The sequence below is a fragment of the Ambystoma mexicanum genome, chromosome 3q, assembly GCF_040938575.1.
Source record: "Ambystoma mexicanum isolate Mex_15411 chromosome 3q, UKY_AmexF1_1, whole genome shotgun sequence".
Lineage (NCBI taxonomy): Eukaryota > Metazoa > Chordata > Amphibia > Caudata > Ambystomatidae > Ambystoma > Ambystoma mexicanum.
The window spans coordinates 448,208,438-448,234,650 of NC_090926.1; the positions used below are offsets into that span (position 1 = coordinate 448,208,438).

At 44.6% G+C, this 26,213-nt stretch overlaps 1 protein-coding gene across 6 annotated transcripts in view; it reads left to right on the forward strand.

The window, feature by feature from the left end:
* Window positions 1–26,213, forward strand: part of ARAP3 (ArfGAP with RhoGAP domain, ankyrin repeat and PH domain 3) — a 582,982-nt gene that overhangs the window by 311,154 nt on the left and 245,615 nt on the right. For all 6 annotated transcript variants that reach the window (XM_069654121.1, XM_069654122.1, XM_069654120.1 and 3 more), the window contains 2 exons: window positions 2,715–2,784; window positions 19,148–19,268. In XM_069654121.1, coding sequence (XP_069510222.1) covers window positions 2,715–2,784; window positions 19,148–19,268 — 191 coding nt within the window. The remainder of the gene's footprint in view (window positions 1–2,714; window positions 2,785–19,147; window positions 19,269–26,213) is intronic.

The following is a 26,213-nucleotide window of genomic DNA, read 5'->3' on the forward strand; positions in this document are numbered from 1 at the left end:
TAGTCACATAGACAACCCTCTAGTTATGGCTAGTGGCAGTGGACGTGTTCTGCCAACTATTTTTTACCGCAGACTGTATTCACTGTCTCGGTTGTGCACAATAGGGTCGCCTAAGTACTAACTTGGTGGCTCCTTTCTTTTTTTGCCATTTCTAAAGTAGTTGTTCTTTGTAAGCCCTTCTTCTACCATTCTGGGAGGGGGAGGTCTGAGGGTGTGTTTTGACTTAGTCGGCAACCCTTGGGTGTCCCTGCCTAGGCTTCAGTTTGTCTGTGTAGGCAGAAAGTGGGGGAGGAGTTTTTCACTCCCCCTGCATTTTGTCTGCCTCAGTGCCTGAATGGAACTAGCTCTCATTGGGAGTCTGGCTGTCCTGGTTGGACAGCCACCCACCCCTTTCTGTAAACGTCTGAGAGAGATTGCAGAGGGGTGTGTGCTGAAACTGAATAAAAGATGAGGTTCCCGAGGTGAAAGGCAAGTCAACCATTGGAAACTGAAGTAACCAAAGAAGACGACGACCAGAGAGGCCGGCATACTCTTTGCAACACTGTGAAGCGACCACTGCTGTCCTGACCCTGTTTTGTATGTGACAGAGGAACTCCGAAGAGGACGACTCCTTCCCTTTGACTAGTCGGAATAACCAGTCCTAAGACAAACTACAATCTGATCCATCTCCCATGGTCCTGTGACTTTCCAGAGCTAAATACCAGAAGACCTCCAAACCAATCGTAGTGCATCATCTTGCCAAGGCCAAATCTGTCCAAGTCTTTGATGAGCTCCAGATGAACCTCCAGAGACACAATCAGACTCATCCAAGACTCCAGAGTGCAGAAATCCAGGAATCGAAGAAGATTGACTGGAGAAACCGTGTACTTTGTTGGTGCTGGAGAAAAGGAGCCAAAACTGCAGACTGACCAGAGAAGCTGAAGAAATCCATGCCAGAGGTCCTCACTCTAGACTGCTGCTGAGGGATCCCATCCATTGTCTTGCCTTTCGTCACCAGACCAAGGAATCCAGAGGTCGGGTCTAGCGCTGCTACATCTAGCAGAATCTACCCACGAACATTTCTTCTAACCTAAAGTACTGTGGGGAGAAAGGGCATTGCTCACCTTAATCCAAGAAGTCACTCCAGAGTGTTGGGAGTGTACGTGGAGGTGTCCAGGGTGTTCACTCATACCTCTGACCCAAGCTACCAGCTTGTTTCCCTTTTTCGAGTACTTTAATAGTGTCTCCACCCTTTTATTCTCCTAGTATCCTTACCTAGGGACTGAAAGTATCCACAGGAACTTTTGCTGTTCTGCTGCTTCGTGAGACTTTGAGCCCTCACCAAACGGACTTTTATATAAAGTTAGGGTTCGGATTTACCAAAGTGTTAACTTGCACTAATGCACCCTCTAGAACCTAAAGTTCTGCTACTGTTTGACTAACCAATTGTTTTCCTTCTGAAATGACTTTATCTTATGTGATTTTGCTAACTAAATTCTATTACTGTATATCTTTGTGCATGAGTGCAGGTTATTACCGATAGTATGGTGGAACTGTCATTAGTGTCAAACTCTGGAACAATTGTAACCATGAGCAATAACCACCTGAGTAGTAGTCTTTGAAAAGTATCTAAAAGTATTTTTAGGAATGTTGGTTAAATTATCTAAGCATTTTGAAACATATGCATTTATTTGTGTACATGTTTCTTTGATCTGCTTTACTAACTGGGCTCAGTGTACATGCCTACAGCTCACATCTTCCTCTTAAGATAAGCCTGACTGCTCTGCCACTCTACCAAGGTTGCACAAGTAGTACAGACTGATACTAAGAGTTGGGAACCTGTATACCATTGGGATATTTTTGTGAAGTCTTATCTTAAGTGGACTTTAGGAAAACTCCCCTAACACGTATTTATTTGAGAAAGAACTGCATTTGCAAAATACTGCATGAACCATGGTTGGGAGTACCACCCATATAAGTTGTTTCTCTCCCCACCTAATAAAACCCATTTCCATTTTCACTTACATGGTAGAATGATGGTATGGGTTGTCACTAAGGGGAAGGGAAGGTGATCATTCTCTGATCACCATTCTGCATAGAAATGCACAATTCCAGAAGGTACAGTAATGACGCATATGCATGTAATTTTTTTATTGGTGGTGTGAAATGTTGCTATGCATGGTGTAGGCATCAAATGGCACAATGGGCCTGCACATTCAGGTTAGAGATAGTGTTACAGTACTTTTACTTGAAATTAAACAACTTGTAATACTCTGGGCCAACTACTAGATGACACAATATCCATATCATGCATATAAACAGAGACAAACACAAGAAAGGCTATTATTGGGTAAGTAACATTTTGCCACACTGCCCTAGAGGAAGTAAATACATAATCTATGCAGGCCCTTCGAGTTACTCTATGCTGTCAAAGTTATCACTGCATGGAGTATTCCTGATGTGTTTACCTGTAAAGCCATACGAGACCCCTTTCTGCATTCAATTAGATGTTCACTTTGTGTTATACAGGTACGCATTGAGGAATGGAAGCCACATGTCAATGTGTTCACCTCAATAATGCATCCCTTAAGCACTGCACAAGCATGCTTTGTACTTTTCTAGACCTAAGCACTTATTTCAATAAAATACAATAAACTGCCTTTAGCATCATGATTACTGGCTAGTTTGGAACTTTAATTTTTCAGTGAATCTATTGTTCTTTTTCTCTTTGACAGGAATTATGTTTTCCAGAGAAGGTTTATCAGATTTGACGGGAAGAAGTTAACGTATTTCAATAATGACAAGGTGTGTTTACATCTTTCTCTTTTCAATTCCAGGCCCACCATTCACAATGCTTTTTCTTTCTCCTGACACTCATTACCATAAGTCACTTCCTTCCTTCATTTGGTTTCATTGACTGTACTCTTAATCTATCTGTCTCTCTCTGTCTCTCTCTCTATACCTACAACATATTCAATCCATACACATCCGTATACACACACATACGTACACATCCGTACACAGATGAGGGCTCTTCAGATCCCACAAACAAATCATAAGTCCAGAAAAGACTTGCAGCCATATGCAGGCCAGGCTGACTTTGTCAATGATGCAATTCATAGCATGTCCCTTATAGGCTAAGCCCAGTCATGTCCCACCACAAGAACCATAAACCAAGAAGCAAGTTACATTTACACAAGGAGCAGCCACTGAACGACATTTTAATCGGAAGGAGACAATCATTGGGTCAGAACTTGAGAACCTTCATGCAGAACGGAAAACCGTGTCACAGGGTTCCAAAACAGTCAATTGTACAAGAAGTTGCAACAAAATGCTGTGTCTTAAATTACCCATTCCATCTAAGCATTCAGCACATTTACTACAGGGCAGGTTGCTAATTGTAAACCTTGGAGAGAGTCTGCTGGACGGTTGAGAGACAAAGAACCAACTTATTAAGCCAACATTATAAGAGCATCAAGTGAAATAGTCCTACCATGTGGCTCCAAGTCTGTCTCTTTGTGGCAGTCCACAGCTGGACCACTTCAAGAGGGGATAAGAGGAAGATGGACGCCGTAAGTGCAGGCCTAGGTTCCCTCAAGATTGGTCTCGTTGCAAACCTAAGGATCAGGTAGTGTCATGACTGAGAGGTAATCCCAGTTGGTGCTTTACCATTTCATGGCTGGTGACCTAGGTACATCGTGCAATATAGATATTTGAATCCCACATATGTGCTTTACCATTCTGTGGATCTAGGTGCACCTTCCTATGTAGAATTTGCTATTCAAAATCATGAATCTTGCAGTAAGTACCTGCCACGATTGAGAGTTGTAGGTGTTGAAAAGCCAGCTCACTTGAGTTGATAATCCAGGGAAGGAATGAAAAACTGGTCGCTAGGAAATGTTTAGGTTTCCTTGGGCTAGTGTACCTCTTTTTTGTAGCTGAGCGCGGGTGAGTGAATTTCATTGCAGGCATCCATGTACCTTTTGTGTGCTTTTTGCCCCATGTGTCCTGCAGCCCCAGGCCCTCCTTCCAGCCGGTGTCCCTGCCTCCCCACCCCGCTCCCACTTCCTGATTCCCATCCCTCCCGCCTCCCAGCCTGCCCACCACCCCCGTGATTGGTAGAGTGGCCAGCGCTCTGCAGACCTAGTGAACGGCTTCACCGCCGGCTCGCTTCTTTGTAGCTGAGCGCGGGTGAGTGAATTTCATTGCAGGCATCCGTGTGCCTTTTGTGTGCTTTTTGCCCCGTGTGTCCTGCAGCCCCAGGCCCTCCTTCCAGTCGGTGTCCCCTGCCTCCCCACCCCGTTCCCACTTCCTGATTCCCATCCCTCCCGCCTCCCAGCCCGCCCACCACCCCCGTGATTGGTCGAGTGGCCAGCGCTCTGCAGGCCTAATGAACGGCTTCACCGCCCGCTCGCTTCTTTGTAGCTGAGCGCGGGTGAGTGAATTTCATTGCAGGCATCCATGTACCTTTTGTGTGCTTTTTGCCCCGTGTGTCCTGCAGCCCCAGGCCCTCCTTCCAGTCGGTGTCCCCTGCCTCCCCACCCCGCTCCCACTTCCTGATTCCCATCCCTCCCGCTTCGCAGCCTGCCCACCACCCCCGTGATTGGCTGAGTACCCAACGCCCTCCAGGCCGTGCCCTGATTGGCTAGCATGCCCTGAGTCACCAGCCATTAGAGACCTTCCCAGGGCAGCCCCCTGCCCGGCAGCCCCCTGCGACTAAGGACCCTGGGACAAAGGACAGCTCATACAGAGACAGCTCCTAACCGCATCTGCAGGTATCCGCAGGAGAAGCAAGAAGCCAACAAAAAGTAAGTGTGGGAAGGGCAGGGCCTGAGGCAATCACTTCACGCCATACTACCCAACCACACATCTAACAAAGCATTAACACTGTAATCCAATCATAGATGTAGCATACTTGCCCTTGGAAACTCTAATCTATACATGTATGAGTAGATTTAAATGTGCTCAATAGCCTCCTTTGAAAGTTACATCTAGAAGTGTGCCCAATAGCCTGTCTGTGGAAAGCCACATTTAGAAGTGTGCTCAATAGCCACCATTGAAAGTGCACCATTTGCTTTAGAAGTGTACCCAATTGCATTTAGAAGTTGCGCCCAATAGCCGCTCTGAGAAAGTTGAATTTAGAAGTGTACCCAATTGCATTTAGAAGCTGTGACCATTTGCATTAGAAGTGTACCCAATTACATTTAGAAGTTGCGCCCAATAGCCGCCCTGAGAAAGTTGAATTTAGAAGTGTACCCAATTGCATTTAGAAGCTGTGACCATTTGCATTAGAAGTGTACCCTATTACATTTAGAGGTTGCGCCCAATATCCGCTCTGAGAAGTTGAATTTAGAAGTGTACCCAATTGCATTTAGAAGCTGTGACCACTTGCATTAGAAGTGTACCCAATTGCATTTAGAAGCTGTGACCATTTGCATTAGAAGTGTACCCAATTGCATTTAGAACCTGTGACCATTTGCATTAGAAGTGTACCCAATTGCACTTAGAAGTTGCGCCCATTAGCCTCTCTGAGAAAGGTGAATTCAGAACTGTACCCAATTTCAATTAGAAGCTGTGACCATTTGCATTAGAGGTGTACCCAATTGCATTTAGAAATCGCGCCCAATAGCCTCTCTGAGAAAGTTGAATTTAAAAGTGTATCCAATTTCAATTAGAAGCTGTGACCATTTGCATTAGAAGTGTACCCAATTGCATTTAGAAGCTGTGACCATTTGCTTTAGAAGTGTACCCAATTGCATTTAGAACCTGTGACCATTTGCATTAGAAGTGTACCCAATTGCATTTAGAACCTGTGACCATTTGCATTAGAAGTGTACCCAATTGCACTTAGAAGTTGCGCCCATTAGCCTCTCTGAGAAAGGTGAATTCAGAACTGTACCCAATTGCAATTAGAAGCTGTGACCATTTGCATTAGAAGTGTACCCAATAGCATTTAGAACCTATGACCATTTGCATTAGAAGTGTACCCAATTGCATTTAGAAATCGCGCCCAATAGCCTCTCTGAGAAAGTTGAATTTAAAAGTGTACCCAATTGCATTTAGAAGCTGTGACCATTTGCATTAGAAGTGTACCCAATTGCATTTAGAAGCTGTGACCATTTGCATTAGAAGTGTACCCAATCGCATTTAGAAGCTGTGACCAACTGCATCTAGAAGTGTACCCAATTGCATTTAGAACTAGCGCCCAACAGCCTCTCTGGGAAAGTCGAAGCTAGAAGTGTTCCCAATTGCATTTAGAAGTTACGCCCAATAGCCTCTCTGAGAAAAGTGGAATTTAGAAGTGTACCCAATTGCATTTAGAAGCTGTGACCATTTGCATTTAGAAGTGTACCCAATTGCTTTAGAAGCTGCGCCCAACAGCCTCTCTGAAAGTTGAATTAGAATGTTCCCAATTGCATCTAGAAGTGTCCAACAGCCTCTCTGAAAGTTGAATTAGAATGTTCCCAATTGCATCTAGCAGGGTACCCAATTGCACTTAGAATTTGTGACCAATAGTCTCTCTTGTAGCAGAGAGGATGAGCGTGAAGAGGGGATGAGCGTGAAGAGGGGATGAGCGTGAAGTGGGGATGAACGTGAAGTGGGGATGAGTGTGAAGAGGGGATGAATGTGAAGTGCGTAGAGGATTAATGCGGTTGACGGATGAGTGTTGAGGGCCCATGAGTGTGGATGGCCGATGAGTGTGGAGGGCGGAGGAGTGTGGAGGGCAGAGGAGTGTGGAGAGCGAACGAGTGTGGAGAGCGGTTGAATTGCAGAATTGCATGACATCCGTATTATGCCTTGGAATGCATGGATCCTTTGAAAGAGCATACCTCATATCACACCCTACGCTTACTCTCTCCTTACACAACCACTCAACTAGAAAACAGAGATACTATGACACCATTCGGTATAACTGTTCTCATATCAACATCTGTCGCTCACTCCCCATCACTCTAAGTAAACACAGCTGGTTTCACACCCCCAGCCAGGCGTTCTCCTCAGGCCTAACGCTGCCACTCTCGGTCTGGATAATTCCGGCCAGATCGAACACATACTCCTGACCTCTCAGCCACCACACCTACCACTAGGAAGCAGCTACCACAGGAATTCCGCACCAGCTGCACACATACCGGATGCGCACACGCACCTTTGGACTCTCTCTACTCCCTCTACTGACCAGAACTTCGGTTCCCAAGAGCGGTCAACCTACCAGCGCCTTCAGACCATACCAATGGTATATAAGGCGCTATATAAGTGCAAAATAACATAACACAACATAAAATACATCAGAATGGAAAGTAGCAAATTATGACCACTTAATTTTAACATGCCACTGCAGATTTGTTGTTCTGCTGTATCGCTGCCTTTCCCCTACATTTAACTTGTGTTATTATGTATATTATTATTAGGAATGTTTGTTTAGTACTTTATCCACTATGTGTTATGTCATCAGCTGTAGTGTGGGCTGCTTGAATAGGTGGACGTGTGACGTGTGAACACAGTTGGTTTGTATAGAGGGTTTTTCAGGTTTTGGCTGATAATGGTTACACCATTAATTTGTTAATTTGTTACACCCAGTGTAACAAAGGTATTGTCATGGATAGTTGTGCAAATCCATCTTACACGTGTGCCATTTGTTCCTACTTTTGCATGTTTCTGGCATTGTGATTTGCTGTCAGGTGCACATTCAGTATGTATTTTTTTGCAATTGGTTGACTCTGACGGTGCTGGAGTGGGTGTCTGTTTTTCTGTGGAGTACTTTAATAATTGTTATAATTTTAAATCGTGGTAACTTTAGTTCTGTTCTATAGTTCTAGTGATGCCATTACATTTGTTGGGGTTTTTGAGGCTGCATATGACGGCCAAAACCTATTGGCTTTGAAAATCCTTGTTTAGACAGCTGTGTCTCATGTCCGCTCGCCGGTATGCCATAAGGCTGTACGGGTAGTAGTGGTTTATCACTTGCAACTCCACCTAGTTGACAGACTAGTACGCCCTGAGATTTTCACCATCTAACTTCCTACTGTAACATTTAACTTTGAGAAGTAAGGTACTCTCAAGTGTGCTTTTGTGGTGAGGGAAATTCACGAAAACCTACGCTGTTATTAGCAAATTCGCAAAACTTCACATTTTTGTATAAACTGAACATAAATGTCTGATTTTTTTAAAAAGATTCTATTGGCTTTCGTTATATTTTATAAGTGTGTGTGTGTCTGTGTGTGTGTGTTTGTGTGTGTATACAATGAGAAATCCATATTAACACACATTCTACAGGAACAGAATAGTCCTTCTCTAGCAGGATCAGAAAATTGGGGGTGATTTGGTAAATAGATGTTCCCCTTTTTAGTCAGGTTAGCAAAGTAGAGACAAATAGGATGAGGATTCAACAAGGGAACCCTCCCGTCCCCTGCACACTTACAGGTGTTTGGACAAAGTCCACTACTGTATTTTGATGTTAATACAAATAAAATGTAAATCAGGAAACCCAGTTGTAAAATGTATATCTTGAATATCAAATGCATATTATTTCAAAAGGAGAAACATTACAAATTCAAGAAGCAAACAGTGCAACAATAGGTCACAACAAATTTAGTGCGGAAGAAGCAACACGTATCTTAGGCCCCATCAAAACCACAGAAAAAACATTACAAAGTGAGGAAAATCCAGAAAAATCAATACAAAAACCCACGGGGGAGCCCGAGAGCCCCAAATGGAAAAGCAGATTCAGGCAGACACAACGCGGCATTGCGGAAAACAACTGCGTTGTGTCTGCCTGAATCTGCTTTTCCATTTGGGGCTCTCGGGCTCCCCACGGGGAGCCCGAGAGCCCCAAATGGGAAATCAGCTGCAGGTAGAAACACTGCGCGGCATGTTGGAAAACGCTGCAGTTTTAAAACCGCAGCGTTTTCCAACACAGTAACGTTGTATTTATGTTTGCGGTCGCTTCATAAATACGTTTTTAAAGCTGCGGTTTTATTTCTAAGTTTTCCGGGCTCCTCCGGAAATAGCACTTACCGAGATTCAGCTGCAGCTTTCCTGCTCTGGTCTCCGGTCCGCGTCCTCCGAGTCCCGGCACTAATGAAGGGAAAGCCACCCAGCGGTAGACTTTGTTTACTACAGCTGGCTGGCTTTTCCTTCATTAGTGCCGCAAAAGCAAAAGCCAGCACAGGAGGGCCTCCATTTCACAAAATGGCTGCGCCCCTGTGCTTGCTTTTTAGAATTTTGAGCTTGAATAGCTCAAAATTTTACATAGGAAGTTTTAAAACGGAGGATGCTAGTATTTTTTTTTTTATGTGGCCTATCTATTTTTGAAATGAAAATTTTTACTAGACCATCCCTTTAACAAATAGAATTCTGCTTGTTACTGGGATATTTTTTCCCGTGAATGGGTGACGTTGCGTTTCTCCTCCAACGTCTGGCTCCCGTTACCCCGACTGCCCGTGAGCTACCTTATGTAGGCCATGTCCTTCCTTGTAGTATTTGCTTCCTGTTATTCCCTTTCCTCTCCCTTCTGCCAATGATGATCATGCTTGCAGGTTAGAGGAAAGGACCCGCAAGTGTCAAGGAGCATCAGGCGGCCATCTTGATTGTTGTAGCAACTCTGTGCTACGTTGCTGCCTTGTCCCGGAGTGCCTGGGGGCTGTAACCTGAAATCAATATGCTTGTGGGTTAGAGGAAAGGACCCACTAGCATTGCATAAGGTGTGGAGGATATTTGATTGCCATAGCTACATCACCACAACAAGAGTGCAGAGGGGTGATCCGCATTACTCTATGCTGCTCTTCTTCGTCTCTGTGATTTGAATTCTTTTCAGTTTCCCCGATTGCCGCCCTGAGCTAGCTCTCAGGTGCTGGGGTGGGGAGGAGGAGGAATCAATCATCAGAAAGTAGTTGGTGGTGGAGTTTGTGGTGAAGTGTCACAACAATTGACAAAGCACATCGTGGTGGAAGGATCAGTTGGAGTGACAAATAAGAGGTGACCATAAGCTGACTGGTGCCTTGGCGTTGCCTTGTTCTGGTGTTGGGGAAATGTCAGTGACTGTACACTCCCGGAGGCCTTCCTGCTGATTCCAGGTACACTCAACAAACTGTGGAATGAGTGGAAGGAGTATTGGAGTAACTACTATCGAATATGAAGGGCTGACTCCTGTCAAAAGGAAAATGTTGCTTTCACATTCTTTGGGGCAAGAAGGGCAAAAGAAGTACAGAGATTTGCCGCTCATGGCAGGTGCCCAAAGAGGTGGCGATTTGGAAGAAATATAAACAGGCTCTCTTGCAATTGGATATATTTTTTGCACCCAAGACCAATATAGCGATAAACCGTATTAACTTCTATACTAGGAAGCAGCAGGAGCACGAATCTGTGGAGGAGTATGTTAGTGCACTGAGGAGATTTGCAAGCACTTGTGAGTTCACTGCCAGAATGGGCACTGATGAGTTCATAAAAGATCAAATCATTATTCACACGAACAATGCTTTCATCCAGGAATGCCTATGGATGTGTGGAAATACCACTCTTGAAGAGGCTATCGCTATTTACAAAAATGTGGAGCACACTGTGTTGTGTTTTCATACTATAAAGGAGAAGAAGAAGAATGACTTGTCAGAGACGAGCAAATGTGATTTGGCAAAAGAACTGAACCAAGTGAACATTGTTACCAAGAGAAATAAAAAGGGCAACGTGAAGGAGGAACCAAAACGGGTAAGTGAACCCAAGAATGAGAAGAAGAAGGGGTGGCCACCTTGTGATGCTGGAAAAGGGAAGTGTTTGAATTGTAGCCGCTTTGGGCATTTGGCCAATTCAAAATTGTGTCCTGCAATATATCAAAAGTTCACGAATTGTGGACTGAAGGGGCATTTTGCAGTGACTTGCAGAGGAAAAAAACGTTTCCTGTGTTCAGGAAGATGACGAAGAAAATAGCTCAGACGAGGAGGAGTGAGTGGTGGTAGTGCAGGAGAATAAGGAAGATTATTCTCAAACAAAGTGCCTGAGCTGTAAGATCAGAATAGATGGGTTCCAGGTCAAGGTAATGGTGGGCAGTTCTTCACCGTACACAATATTGTCAGAAACCAGATGGTAAAAGCTCAGTGAAGGAGGGTTAAGTGGAGTGCTCAAGAGATCCAACATCAGGTCTCAATCCGGCGTGGGTGAACAGGATGATGAAAGGTGGTGATAGGGCAACGAGCGCCCAGGAAGATGCACAGTTTGATGCCAGGTTGAAGGAAAGGATGAAGGAGGCTAAAAGGAAAAACAAGGAGTACTATGATTCCAAGTTGGGGTACACGACTAAGGCAAGGGCTGTGGTGATGGTTGGGTCGTGCGCGTGGGTGAAGAAGGGTGTGCACACGGCCAAAGGGAAGTCTAAGTTTTCAAAGCCCAGGAAAGTTCTTGAGTGTTTAGGCAATGTTGGTAGGGTGGATGATGGGTCCATCTGGAATCTGAATAGAGTGGTAGCAGTGGAAGCTATGGATGAAGGTGTTGTGTGTAGGGACAGGCATGTAGGGTTGGAGGATGTGTTAGGAGATGATAGTGGTATAGGGGTTGGAGGGAGCGGTTGTGGAGTGGGATCAGGTGGGGTTGATGCTAATGGGATGGATTTGGTTGTGGTTGGTGGTGACAGTGATGGTGTCACTGTTAGTGGTAGTGGGGTGAGGAGAAGAAAGGAGCCAGTATGGATGAAGGATTATATTAGGTGATTGTGTATGTTTCTGGAGATTCTTGTGATTTGTGGTTTTCTCATATAGTTCGGTGACTAGTTGCAGCTGTCACTGTTTTCTTGTATTTTTCATGATTCCTTGGGTTTGTAGGTGGGAAGGAGGGTGGTGTTGTTATAATCATTTAGACATGTAGTTTTCACAGCTTGTTTGTTGTTCATATTTTAATGTGTGTTTTCTGTTGTTCACTTATTATGCATTTAAGTCTCCTGCAGCTTATTCCTGCTCCCCTGGAGTATTGCCTTCATGTTGTGTGTGTACATTGTTGCGGGGGAGGATGTGTGGTAGCTTAGACACTTAGCCAGTCGAATGTTGGGGGCCTTGGTGGAATGTGGAACATGGGAGGGGGGGGTTGACTCTGTTAACAGGGAGGCTGTGCTGCGGGGTCTTATAAATAAACCATACCTTTATTATAACCAACACCTCCTGCTGATTACTTCACAGTCTAGGTAAAGTCTAGGGAAAAACAGTCAGAGAAATAGCACAAGAAAGCAGACATACTTCTACAAAAGAGCACACAATGCAGCCTGAACTCCATACTATGTGTCTGCTGTGCAAAATGAATCCAGATTGAGATGGGGGAGCAGGGGATAGCAAAAAGAGAAGACTAACAACAAAGGGGAGGGTTGTGTGACTTCATCAGTCAATTTCCATGGGTTGGCAGGGGAAAGGAAAATGTCAGAAACAAACAGGCCAGATCAGAGTGCAGTCTAGGAGATGTTCAGAAACAAACAGGCAGACAAAAATCACAAGAAGCACAAATACCCATCCAGAGCACAAACCAGGTCAAAAACTCCTTACCGGGTGTCTGCTGTGCAGGTTGGAGCCAGAGTCCGAATATTTGGTAGTATTTGTTGCCCCGGTGATAACCCCATCGTTAGAAACATTTTTAAAGCATTTTAACAAACTGACTTCTGTCCACAGTGTATGGGCATGAAGAAGGATATGTTATATTACGTAGTTACATCAGGTAACTATGCTGTTTGTGCTGAGCAAAATCACCACTATAGTGGTTTTCAAGCACATATCCTTGTCCATGGCATATTGGTACCTTGGCTGGGGAAGCCAGAACATAACATACTGGGAAGGAGAGCAAGAGTAAAGAGGGATTTAAAATGTTGAAGGAGGTTGCAGACATAGGTTCAGGCAGGGGGGACATTCTTTGTATTAGTACAGATGTGTGTTACTCTCACGTATAAAGGCTATGTTCTACAGACATAAGACACAGAAAAGTATGTGTTGGTTCAAAAAACCCATTTAGATCCCAAGGCAGTTTTGGACGAATTTTAACTGGGACATCAAGTAGTGTTGGGTGCGTGAGGCGATGAAGGATGTGCTCCGTTAAACCTGTCAGATATGTAGAGTTAAAATTCCGGCAATGTCCATTTATGTTACTACAGGTAAGTTCCTAAATAGAAAGTCGGGCACTGCCAGGCCGACTCCAGAAGGTGGCGTAATCCAACAGAAAGCGTGAGAAGTTGAATGCTGTTGGTAACAAAAGGCAGAGCAGTGGGATCAATAGAATTTATAAAGTAAAATGTGATTATCCCGGGCCCCTAAATGGGGTAAAGTTGCAAATGGTAATTTGGGTCTGCAAAGACGGGACATATTGCCTGGCCTAGGAGGGTCTGTGCAAAAGGAGAATGCAGTTGGAGAACATGTTGGATGGGTAGTTTTGGCTCTGTGGACACATTCTAGGATATTTTGCCAGCCTGATACCCACAGAGAGAGGAAACTGTTTTGGTATTGTGATGATACATTGTCTGTAAGAGTTCAGTCACTTCTAAGCCCACCTCAAAGCAAAACACTTGAAGGACATGAGCATGTCTTTGGCTCAGCAGTGGTAAGGCTTTTAATCTTTCCATAGTACCAGGGTTTCACTGTGTGCCTGTGCCTGCTGAAACCATGCACAAGACAACAGGAGAGCAAATCCCTTCTGCGCACCTTTCTATTAACTCCCCTATGACCCGAATGGCCAGGATCTTTAGACAGGAAAGATGGTAGTAACTATGGGCAGTTTTAAATGAGGGTGGGTTTTGAACTGTGGCTCCTCCAAGAGTAAAGCCCTGGGCAGTGTTTCGTGGAAGCTCTTGATGTTTTATGGGGATGGTCATAGTAGTGTGTGAGACTGGAACCTCTTCAGCAGAGGCTGGGTTTTTTTGGGATTTGATCTGCATAATCCAGAATTGTCTGTTCTTCTTGATCTGGGCTGCACTACCTAGTCCTGTTACTAGAGTGCAGCACAGGGACGTCATTTCAGAGTCGCAGGGGTAGCAACTGCGACCCCTGAGGTCTCCTTTGCTACCCATCTGGTCTCCCTTGCTACCCCTGAAAAAAAAAAAATTAAAATGCAAGTTCCTGTGGCCAGCGCCCTCTGGCTCTTTGGTTCTTGAGTGGCTGACTTTCTTGTTCAGGCCTCTTAAAAAACGGTTTCTCCACAAGTCTAACACTTTCAGCAGTGCCCCTAAATAAGAAAGAATATGACTTTATTTATTTCAGGTACACTTCAGGGGGTGAGTCACTGATTTACTCTGTTCTTAAACATCTCAACTCAACCTTTCACCCTTCTGAGGTCGATAAATGAGTACCAACATAGATTGGGTGATATTGTATGCATATTTGTTCTATATAAATTGCTTAAGCGTAAGTGCTATATAATAAGATATCATTATCATTTGGCCATGGATGTCTGCTTGCATTCACAGTAATGTGTTAATATGGGCCTATACACCCTCATCTTAATGATGCATATGGCAATCCATTTTTGTATGAAATGTATATCACATTATAGATATCGTAACCATATTTTTCATAATGTACTTAGGAACAATGCTATATGATACCACTTCTTGTTTTGTCAAAGGGTGAAAGGTCGTGTTCCATCACTTCCCGTGATATCACTTAGGGGGGGGATACATGACATCACTCCCTGTGATGTCATCATAGGTCAAGTGTCGTGTGATGTCACTCCCACTACCCCTGGCATTTTGGTGAAATTACGTTATTGGGACAGCATGCAGATCTTAGGTCTAAACAGGGTGCTGAGTCTGCTTATCACTTTATACCGGCATTTCAATTTTGGGCGTTATGTCTCTTTTCGCAAACAGTGCTGCTCCTTTGGATTATTTAATCATTAGAGTGATATGAAGAGTGTTATCTTCCACCTTAAGGCCGCTTCAAAGTGCTTGACATTAGACATCAATAAAACATGGCATAATATAATCTGACATAACATGAACTAACCAGGTAGTATAATAAAACCAACATCATGTCCCACAAAATAAAAAGAAGAGCTGAATCAATAGATGCAAAATGAGCACAACTCCCTGAAATAAAAAAATCTAATTCGGTTACAAGATCTCATTTGGGAAAGGAAAATTAAAAAAAGGAAACCGCAATAGCAGAAAAGGGTTATGTTCATATGCAGCATAGAAGGTAGTGTAAGTCCAAATGGGCAGAAATGCCACCGACCAAAAATCAAATAGATAATATTCGTTATGAAAATTAATTCAAGTTAACAAAAACTTAGATATGGGTACAAAATGCATTTCTTCTAGCAGGCAAACTTTGGATAGCATATTCATGGCGCTTAAACATGATAGAGTTTAAAATAGTATAACACAGTGTAGCATGCCAATCCCAAGGGAGCATAGGATGTATACAAAACTGTCTCCCCTGAAATGGTCCCTTGTGTTGGGAAAGCATTTCCACAACAATATGCATTTCCCAGACAGTTTCCTCAAGTACCATGCATTTTCTATTCTGTTACTGAGGTATTAATGGTATCTTGATATCTGCAAACTGTACCCATCGTATGGACAGAAATGTACAACAAATCTGCATGCTTTGCAGACTAACACACAATGCCATAACCTACAATTTGAAGCCGACTGCCAACTTAAACCGAGACACATGTCTTGAAATGCACAACCCACTGGGCATTGTGGTGAACCAGAAGAAGGAATCGGACTAGGATGTGACATGTTGAAGAGGGTTTATTTAAATAATAAGAAAACACCCGTCTAGCCCTACGGCTACAAACTAAAGTAAGGGTGCTCGTCAAATGTCCGAAAGAAATGGGGCCTCATTACGAATTGGGCGGTGTTCCGGCAGTAAATCCACTGCAATACCACCCAACAGAATTAGTCAGTCAATATGTTTATTCGGATCTATTCATCCACCAAACACATAAAAACACAAGTACAATGCATATCAAAAATGACCATTTCATCTCAATTATAAAATAACAGTGTCCACGCTCTTAGTTCACACCGAATACATTATAGTCTAAAAACAATTATAAAGCTCACTAATTGTCCTATATGATCAAGACAAGGAGCACCCTTGAACCAGAGTCCCCTTTCATTGGTACAACTCTTTTAAAAAAAGACGGAAGTGGACCATCTGTCAGTTTTGGGTCCACAACCAAGAAGAAAGGCATTACCGTTACCTCCACTTGGTCCAGCGTACTTACCGCCAGATTACAAGTGGCGGTGGTGGTGTTAATCCCAATTTTATGAGAGTCTATTGAACTCTATGGGGTATTTTTGGCAGAATTACCGCCAGCAGATACTGCTGCAGTATTTCCACCGATTTTGGGCAATTGTTGGTGGAAAGTGGGAGGATTTACCTCCTTCAAGATGCTGGAGATAAATCCCCCCACTCCAGGGCCATACTCGTATTATGGCAGTGCGGGAAAAGTGGCAGTAATTCTATTGCCGACAATTTGTCCCCACACCACCGTACTTGTATCCCATAGTCTTTAATCCAAAACCTACTAGCTATCTGGCCCTACCACTTACAAAAACGTAACAAAAAGTAGGCCAGACCAATAGCGTCTATCATTGAGCTGTGCTTGACCCAATTACTTGGATCTCTTTTCGAAAGAGGGTTTTAAAAGTTTGTTAATTTCTCACAATACAGTCCTCCAGCCTCTTAGCAGGTCCTGAATAACGAGTCTTAAGCTGTCACATACATCAAATAGTTTTCCCTCTTTACAAGGAAAACGAGTTTTCTTAAACTCCACCATTTCTGACTTGGTGCTTGATAATGTTCTTGTTTTGGGTTTGAGCACTGGAACCCTCCAGGTTCTCTCTTTTCCCAGTCTTGCTCGCTATGTTTTGTATTTCCAGGATCCCCCAAAGTCCTATAGCCCTCTGATAGGCTTACTTTAGCTTGGCCTCTGTTGGACATCTGCCTGTTCGGGTTTTCCTGGCTTTATGGGTAATCCTTTTGGCTTTCCCATCTTCTGATACAACTGCCCTTCTCAACAGTGTTACCTCTTCAGGAGCATTTGCTTTCCTTTCGCTACCCGGATCAGAAGCTGATGCACTTCTCAAGTGAAGCTCGGAGATATGATCTCTCCGCTACTGTCTGGTCTCGGCGTCAGTTAACAGGCCCCATGCCCACCACGGTTTTTGTGTGGTTGAACCCCAGGCTAGACAGTGGCTTTACCATCTCAGTCTCTCTCTTTTCGGTTTTATTGCCAATCATGACACCCTCCTTCCGGCATTTTGCTAGCGATCAGCTCATTTACTTCGGTAATGCTGGCTCCATGGTCTAGCATGGCTCTGACCCTCTAGGACGTCCTGCCGTCGGAGGCTCGCCCCTGCGTAGTATTATCTCTCCTTCATGACAGGTTCTTTGTTGTTTTATGTACATAAACAAAAGGGGTGTGTCGTTCCTCTTTCAGACATGATCCAGCATTACCTGAAGCCAAAGAAATTGAAAAAAATGCACTATTTGGTGAATCCAAAACAGAAGTAGCAATAGTCTCTCCGATTCCTAAGTAGGCCTACAATGTAATCTGGACAGGGAGTTTCTTACAACAATAGAAGTACTTGTCACTCAGAGGATAGTTATTCCAAGTGAGGTCCCAATTACCCAGACCCCTAGGGAGGTTCTTGCTTAGCGGGCTCACCTCACTAGCCTCAAAGGGGGTGGTTCCCCTCTGGGAAGGAGGGATGAATAGTCCAGATCCGTCACAGCATCCATGCCATACGCTGACCTGTGTAAACCATTGTACCGTTACATAATAACTGCTTAGACATAATCCATTGACCTAATTCACACACTGTAAAGCACAAAAAAACCCAACCACAGAAATGTACTCACAGTCAGCATGCACTGACAGCTAAAAAACAACCATATGCCCAGAATCTGAAACCAATACCCAGACTATGAGACCTGCAACACAATACCTAGACCTTAAACCAGTGGAGCACACACGCCTTAGAACCCAAAATACGATCCATGCTTCACAATCTGAAACCCATAGCCATTTTCTGCAAATGCTTTTTGCACTTTACCTTCATCATACCACTGACATAATACAAGCCCCATCCACTATGAACTTGGAAACTCACACCCTACCATATGAATTTGCGAACACACATCTAAAGCACACTGTAATCTTTTCTAAATAACATTACACTTTCAGCAATTTATTTTTCTTTTTTCATATATTGGCCTTTCGTGAGTTTGGAATTGTTGCTCTCTTTTTTCACCTCTCTTTCTCCCAGTGGTTATTGTCTCTTCACCCTTTCATCCATTAGTTCCTTAGTTGCCTTTCTACAATTATTTATTTTTCTTTAATTTTTCTTGCACTTTTGTTTCTCCTTCATTAATTGTATTGTTCCTTTCTTCCTTCCATCCTTCCTTTGTTCGTTACATCCTTATGGCCTTCCCTCATTCCTTGCTTCCCTTCCTTCCTTTCCTACTTTCCTTCCTTCATTTATGCCTCCTCTTTTCCCTCGCTTAATTCCTCCTTCCCTCACTTCCTTCCTTCCTTGCTTCCTTCATGCCACCATTCCATCCTAAATTCCTCCATCCCTCCCCCTCACTCCCTTCTTTCTTTTGTACGCCACCCTTCCTTGCATTCATATGTCCTTCCTTCCTCCCTTGCTTCCTTCCCGCTTAATCATTCCATCCTTCATTCCATCATTCAGTCCATCCTTCTTACCTTCATTCCTCCATAGGTCCTCCTCACTTCTTTCCTTTCTTCCTCCACCCTTCCTTGCGTTCATAATTCCTTCCTTCCTTTGTTTTTACTACACCCTGCCTTCTGTTCCTCCATGTTTTCTTCTACTCTTTATTTCTCCTGTCTTTTCTTCCTTTCCTGCCATCTGTTTTCAATCCATCCCTATCACTTTCCATGTTTCAATTTCAGCTCCCTAATTTGCTGCCTTCTTGTTTAGATGCACCCCCTATCTCTTTTCCTTTATTCCTCGAATCCTTTCAATCTTTCACGCTCATCTGCTATTTCATTTAGTTTTTTCCTTTCCACTGTCTTGCCATGTGTTCTTCTATTTTGCGCAGGCGCATTATCCGCCCAGGTTTGCATAAAGGCATCTCCGGTGATCAGGGGAGCCTAAGAGCAAAGTAGTGGCAGAGGTGTGAGCCTGAAGGAGGACATTTCCAGCCTTAAATTGTGTTTCCATTTTGAACCATTGCAGGAGCTGTACCCAAAGGGCGTGATCCCACTGGCGGTTATCGAGATGGCCCGCTCTTGCAAAGACAACAAGTTTGAAGTGGTCACAAGTCATAGGATTTTTGTCTTTCGAGCTGAGAATGAAGGTAAGCGCAAACTTTTGTTTTATACGGTCTTCTTTATGAACACATCATGTTGCATTTCTGAAAGATGTGTCCTTTCTTTGGAATGTCTTTATAGCTGCAAGGATGCCACTGTCTTGCAGCGTTGGTGGCTTCCACTGGCCCACAATTCCTTTACATTTGCTGTCACCTTCTTTTTGGTTTGCATGGCCACACAGAATCCTAGTGCAGAGGAAGGCTTCCAGCTCCTTATAATGTGCCAATTTACGTCCCACTCTTGGCACAGAAATCGTGCCTGATCTCCAGCTGTGCCTCTAAATGCATTACCATGTGTATATTGTGGAATGGTTTACACTAAATCCCTTCAGCTGGGAATCTGTTTTGTGCAGGCACTGTGTTGTGACCTAGCACCTGGCGAGATGAGCTGAGCTGTGTGTGTGTGTGTATGTGTGTGTGTGTGTGTGTGTGTGTGTGTGAGTAAGTGGAGCTTGGTGTGTGGCCTGGAACCTAGTGTACATGGGAGCTCCAGGGATGATGGTTGGGGAGAGGAAGTGAGAGAGCCAGATGGAGTAGAAGCTTGTTACCTTCTCTCCTTACTTACCTTCCTACCTGCAACTGTAACAATAAAGCAAACTCACCTTTTCTACATACCTGGCTCTGAAGTGGTTCCTGTGTCCTGGCTGAAGTTAATGCCACTCCAAGATACTACACACTGCCCTTTCTGCGAAGGCATAGTTGCACCCCAGCTCCCAGCCCCATTCCCTGTCCTTTGATATATCGTGGCCTCTAATTCCTGTTTTATTTTATTTCGTTGTAGGAAGTTTGGTATTGGACATATGGTATATATATTTTGAGAAGTGTGAGCGTGTACTTTGCAAAATAGTACCCAACAAGCCAGCCTGTCTGGGAAGAGAGCACTGCACAATGCAATTTTACTTTCTTAATCCTGCCTCAATTCACCAAACTTAAAAAGCGCGCAGCATATTGTCCCTTACCTGTGACACCACTCCCCAATGTGACAGTACAGTGAATTGCAGACTTTTTCAAGAACAGTCCCATTGCTGGTGTTACATTATGTGTACCCGACGCTCCCCTTCTCAATTCACAGCTTGGCCTCGCATTCCATTTCCAGCCCTGTCACCCTTAACCGCCTCCATTCTTTTACTCCCACCGTTGGCTTTTACCAAACCCCCAATCCCAGCCCCCTCTCCTGTCGTAGACTGCATACTTCTGCTGTTTCTGAGAAGGTAAGATTTCCATATAGTTCTCCGCATTTTGCAATATTAATGTGAAGTGAGTGCTGGGATGTGTGGACTGTCGTGAAGGGCATACCTCTACAGGGTGCTTCAAAGAGCAACATATACATGCTGTACCTGTGTTGCTACCTTGTGTAGATTGCTTTTTGGGTGTTTATGCACTGTTTTCTGTTTTAGGATACACCAGCTATCTATTCTTACATAGTACATGTCGCTATAGATACATTCTGATTCTTTTACTATGACTAAAGAGTATGTTTTCAAAAATATACTGCGAAGCCCTTCCTTTATTGTGTGCTTATGCGTTGATGAGCTATACTTTGTGATCATCCCTCTACCCACCTGAGAGTTAAGTCTGGCTCCTTTGCTCCACTACCAGTGTGAGCGTCAGGAGTGCTCTCTGAAGCCTCCGGGCGTGTCGCGCTATACAAAAAACAAGTACAGTAAAAACCCATACCGAGCACTGAAGGTTGTAGTTTCGAAGCCCACCCCAAAGGACACTGGAGGAATGTACCTAACATGACTCCTTGTGTTGTAGGACGTTCTATACGGCCCACGCAGTGCTTGTAGGAAGGTTTGTAGATTGGGGGACCTTTGCCGTTGGTCATCTTTGGTAATGTCTGACATCATCCAGTGCCTGTTCTGGTTCCAAAGAAACAGAAATGTTGCTGGCAGTGGTTCCTGTGTTGTGGTGGTCCAAGGATGGGTCCAGTGCAGCCATAGAAGATCTTAAAGCATGAATACATCTTTGGCATCACTCAAGACTGCAGAGAACGAGTGGGAGGCAGAGCTTTCTCCGTCGCTGGCACGAAACTCTGGAACACCTTGCCGGTTGCGTTGCAGCATACCAAAGATTTTGAGTTTAAACGCAGGCTAAAAATCCATCTATTTGCTTGAATTGTCACCTTTCTTTCAGTATCCATTTTATGCCATGATGCCTTTGGAGAAAGTGCACATTACAAATATTTGATTGATTGATTGATTGATTGAGTGTGCCAAAGGAGATGAAGAGCTGAAGTAGTTGGGATGCAGCTTGTTTGAGGTGCAACTCTCGGCACCGAATGTGTAGACAGTTACCAGTGAATGTAGTACAGGTAGGAGACTTACACCTCAGAGTTCTGATATATTCATCTGGCTTATAGTCTTTTTTGTTTCAGTCTTCAGCTGCATATCCCCGGGATCTGTCGGTTTGGCGGTGCACTTGCTGCCCGGCGCACTCAACTCTTCATGTCAGGTCACTGCCGGGATGGACCAGCAAGGCTTTCGGGACAAGACACTCTTGCGGGCTTACAATTCAGCTGGTCCCTTTCTGTTAAGAGGAGAAATCTAAGCTTCTCTCTTTCACTCTGGAAGCGGGAGGTCATATACATTCAGTAGAGGTGGTTAGGTTTTGTGTCGGGTAAGGGTTAGGCAGGCTGAATGTTCTGGCAGGGTGTTATCACAATCAGTCGCACCTCATGCTTTGGGACTTTTTCGCAGACGTCACAAAAGTGAGCAGTTGCTCTTCCCTTATGTTGGACATGGTATGGGAGCCCAAGTCCCATTCATAGGGTTGCATCTATTCAAAGATTCTGGCCGTCACCCTATCTGTGGCGACGCGGGGGTTCCACGTTCAACTTTTATGAACTTTTTCCTGGGATCTCTCTCTGGTAGACACTCCTGTTTGGACTCCAGACACTATTCACTCAACTGGAAATATTACATTTTAGCAACTGCAGCCCTCGCTCTTCGAGGCAGAGTGCAGCAGTGACCATATATGATCACATGCGCATCGCACTCACGCGCTCATACAAACCATGTCTCACCCTTTGAATCAGTATTGAGTTGTACACAGGGGCTTCCTGAAGAGACAGCACTGGAGTACAGAATACTGTCCCTCACCGGAGACATACAAAGGCTGCCACCAACCACTGGAACTAACAGAGATGGATGTTTGAGGAGACTCGCATGGGAACCATGATATTTGTAGCGCTTATTGATTTGAGATTCTCAGGGAAGACAGCCAGTATTTATGTCTCCAATGAAGCCTAATATGAGGACTCACCTGGTAAAACTTCAGGTAGACCAGATTGTGCAAATCAAAAAATGCCCAATGTCTGATGCCTGAGTTGGCAGGATGGGAGTCTCACAGTGATGGTCCCAATGTCTGATGCCTGAGTTGGCAGGATGGGACTCTCACAGTGACGGCCCAATGTCTGATGCCTGAGTTGACAGCATGGGAGTCTCACAGTAAAGGCCCAATGTCTGATGCCTGAGTTGGCAGTATGTGAGTCTCACAGTGACAGCCCAATGTCTGATGCCTGAGTTCACAGGATGGGAGTCTCACAGTGACGGCCCAATGTCTGATGCCTGAGTTGGCAGGATGGGAGTCTCACAGTGACGGCCCAATGTCTGATGCCTGAGTTGGCAGGATGGGAGTCTCACAGTGATGGCCCAATGTCTGATGCCTGAGTAAGTAGGATGGGAGTCTCACAGTGATGGCCCAATGTCTGATGCCTGAGTTAACAGGATGGGAGTCTCACAGTGATGGCCCAATGTCTGATGCCTGAGTAAGTAGGATGGGAGTCTCACAGTGATGGCCCAATGTCTGGTGCCTGAGTTAGCAGTATGGGAGTCTCGCAGCGACGGCCCAATGTCTGATGCCTGAGTTGGCAGGATGGGAGTCTCACAGTAATGGCCCAATGTCTCATTGCGTGAGTTACCAGGATGGGGGTCGCACAGCGATGGCCCAATGTCTGATGTCTGAATTGGCAGGATGGGAGTCTCACAGCGATGGCCCAATGTCCGATGTCTGAGTTGGTAGGATGGGAGTCTCACAGCGATGGCCCAATGTCCGATGTCTGAGTTGGCAGGATGGGAGTCTCACAGTGACGGCCCAATGTCTGATGCCTGAGTTAGCAGGGTGGGAGTCTCACAGTGATGGCCCAATGTCTGATATCTGAGTTGGCAGGATGAGAGTCTCACAGCGATGGCCCAATGTCCGATGTCTGAGTTGGCAGGGTGGGAGTCTCAGAGTGATGGCCCAATGTCTGATGTCTGAGTTGGCAGGATGGGAGTCTCACAGTGACGGCCCAATGTCCGATGTCTGAGTTGGCAGGATGGGAGTCTCACAGTGACGGCCCAATGTCCGATGTCTGAGTTGGCAGGATGGGAGTCTCACAGTGACGGCCCAATGTCTGATGCCTGAGTTAGCAGGGTGGGAGTCTCAGAGTGATGGGCGGAATCTAACACAGTGCTGGGATATTCCTCCTAACAGTTGCATTGGTGCTTTAACAAAATAGTTTCACATTTCAAACTCCTTTCTAGTAGTTTGTGAACATTATTATTTGGCAACCTCACTTTGGGGTATCATGACATTTTCGATGTTTGTGATATTTTAAATCCTACTCAATTAAAAAACGAGTGCTCTGCAAATACATAGTCTGAGTAAGAGCTTAGAAGTGCAGGTTTGTTTTGGGGGAGGGGGGTCAAGGCAGCTGGGTGTCCAAGGAATTCTGTCTCGGTTAAAGGGAGGTCAAGGATGCAAGTTTACTTTATTTCATGGTGAATTGAAAGAGGCATTGATGAACAAGTAAAAATGAATAATGAACTTCTCAGATGCACAGGGTAGGTTATAGCATCTTGAGAAAGCCTGTTTACAGGTAGTTGGCTATTCGAGTGTGTTTGTATATTATTAAATCAGACGTACACATGCATATGCAATGTAGTAAACATCTTTAATTTGAGATTGAATGCATTTCATAGATTGGTTCTACAAAACATCAATAGGACCATGAATGCAAAGCGCTGATGAGCAGACGAGTTGGATGCAGCGCATCCTGCTTCTTTTATTGTTTGGATTTTGTAGAGTAAACCTGTGTCTGATTTCTTCTGCAATTAAGGATACACAGTCCCCTGGGTAACCATTAACGCCATTCTTAAGTCCTTTTTTCTGATCCGGAGTATTTTGCTTTTTTAGTCTTGGGGAGCTGTAACTCACAACGGTCACTTTCTAGACCGAGCACACACTATCTAATAATAGGGTGATGGAGAGGTTACTTAGTATCCCCTTTGTCTAGTTTCTCATGTAACATTTTTATGTTACTCTTTCTACAATGAATGGCTGGTGGCAGTGGTTTAGGTTTTCCTAGCATTGTGTGTTTCTGCCGCGGGCTGCAATTGCAGCTGCAGTAAAGCATCGATGGGTGGCATTCTGTCAAAATTGCCCTGCGCCAAACCAGGTTTGGTAAGATTGTGTGTGAAGCCCGCCTCTGGCTCCAGCGTGTCTGGCAGGGCAGGAAGTGAGGGAGATTCCCGAAACTCCCTGTGCTTAGTCCCCTTGGTTACAGGAATGCACCCAAAGGTGATTGGCTGGCTGGCTGTCCTTGCAGGACAGCCACCCTGCTGTGTGATTGACAGCCAGGCTGTGAATGAATGGGAGAATCCTGCATAAAAGGTGAGGGCTTTTGCATGGAAGCCAGAGTCGACCACTGGATGAAGGAATCCGAAGAAGAACTTGGAAGAGAAGCCTGCTGCATCTTCTGGACTGTTGCTTTGCCAGGTGAACCCCTGCTGCAGTGCTAAAGCTCCGAATTTGCCTCGACTAGAGAAGCTCTACAAAGGACGACTTCTCTCCTTGGGTTTGTGGGACCAATCAACCCAAAGACGAACTCATCTGGTCATCCTATCAAAGCTGGCTGTACATCCATTGCTGCTGCAGGAACCGATTGCCGGGGAGAGGAACACCAAAATCGAGTGTTTCGTCTTTAAGTTGGACCCAAGCCAGAGGAAGATCCTCACGACTCATGAAGCAGGACTGATCAAGCCTGAGCCACCTCAACAGAGTTCTGGACCCCAGATGCGAGGAAAGTCCATAAGGTATCCAAGAACCACGGTGGTGCTATTCGTGAGAAGCTAAAACCGCGAAGTGCTGCTCATCTGAAGTTTGCCCATTTCTGCAGCCGACCTTCAAACCGTAGTGCAGGAGTCCCCAGATGTCCTCCCTCTTGTGTCCATGACTGAGGCCCAGGAACAACAGGATTTGCCATGCTACAACTGAAACAGACGCCAGCTGGAACCAATTTCTTCAGACCTAAGGTACTGTAAACTAAGGAGTACTTACCTCTTGCCTTGTAGCCTTGCTAGCTTTCAGTTGAGACTTGTCTTGGTTGCCATTGCAGAGTTGCTTGCAGCTTTGCCCCTCACAAGCCACCCAGTTTGTGGCCCAACAGTGTTTTCATTGTCTACAAAGACTTCTAAAACATTGTGCAATACTTTTTACTTACCTTCAAGAAGTGCTTCAGCTCACTTAGACTTTTGCTCAATTGACATTGGCTGTCCTGGCTCCCTGAAGGACTCTTCTAACCTCTGGCTTTGTGCTTTAACTATCCCTCAACAAAAGTCACACATTATATAACTTGCGTAGCTGGGAAAGGGTTAATTTACTTTTTATTGGGAGGTCCAAAAGTACTTACCTGCTTAAGAATATTTGTTAACCATTGTTTTATTCCCTCATCTTTTCCTTTTGACACTAACCTCAGTATTGCTCTAAATGTGCCAGTTATATATCAATGTCCACAGTGTCCTAGTTATTTAAATCACCTCAGGGTGTAGGAAGTGTCTGTGTGCCATCCTAAATGGGTATCTACTGATTTACAGAAACTGAGAGTGTGTACTTTGGAGTATAATTTTGTATTACATATGTTTGCTCCCTTCTAAAGAAGGCTTATTCAAC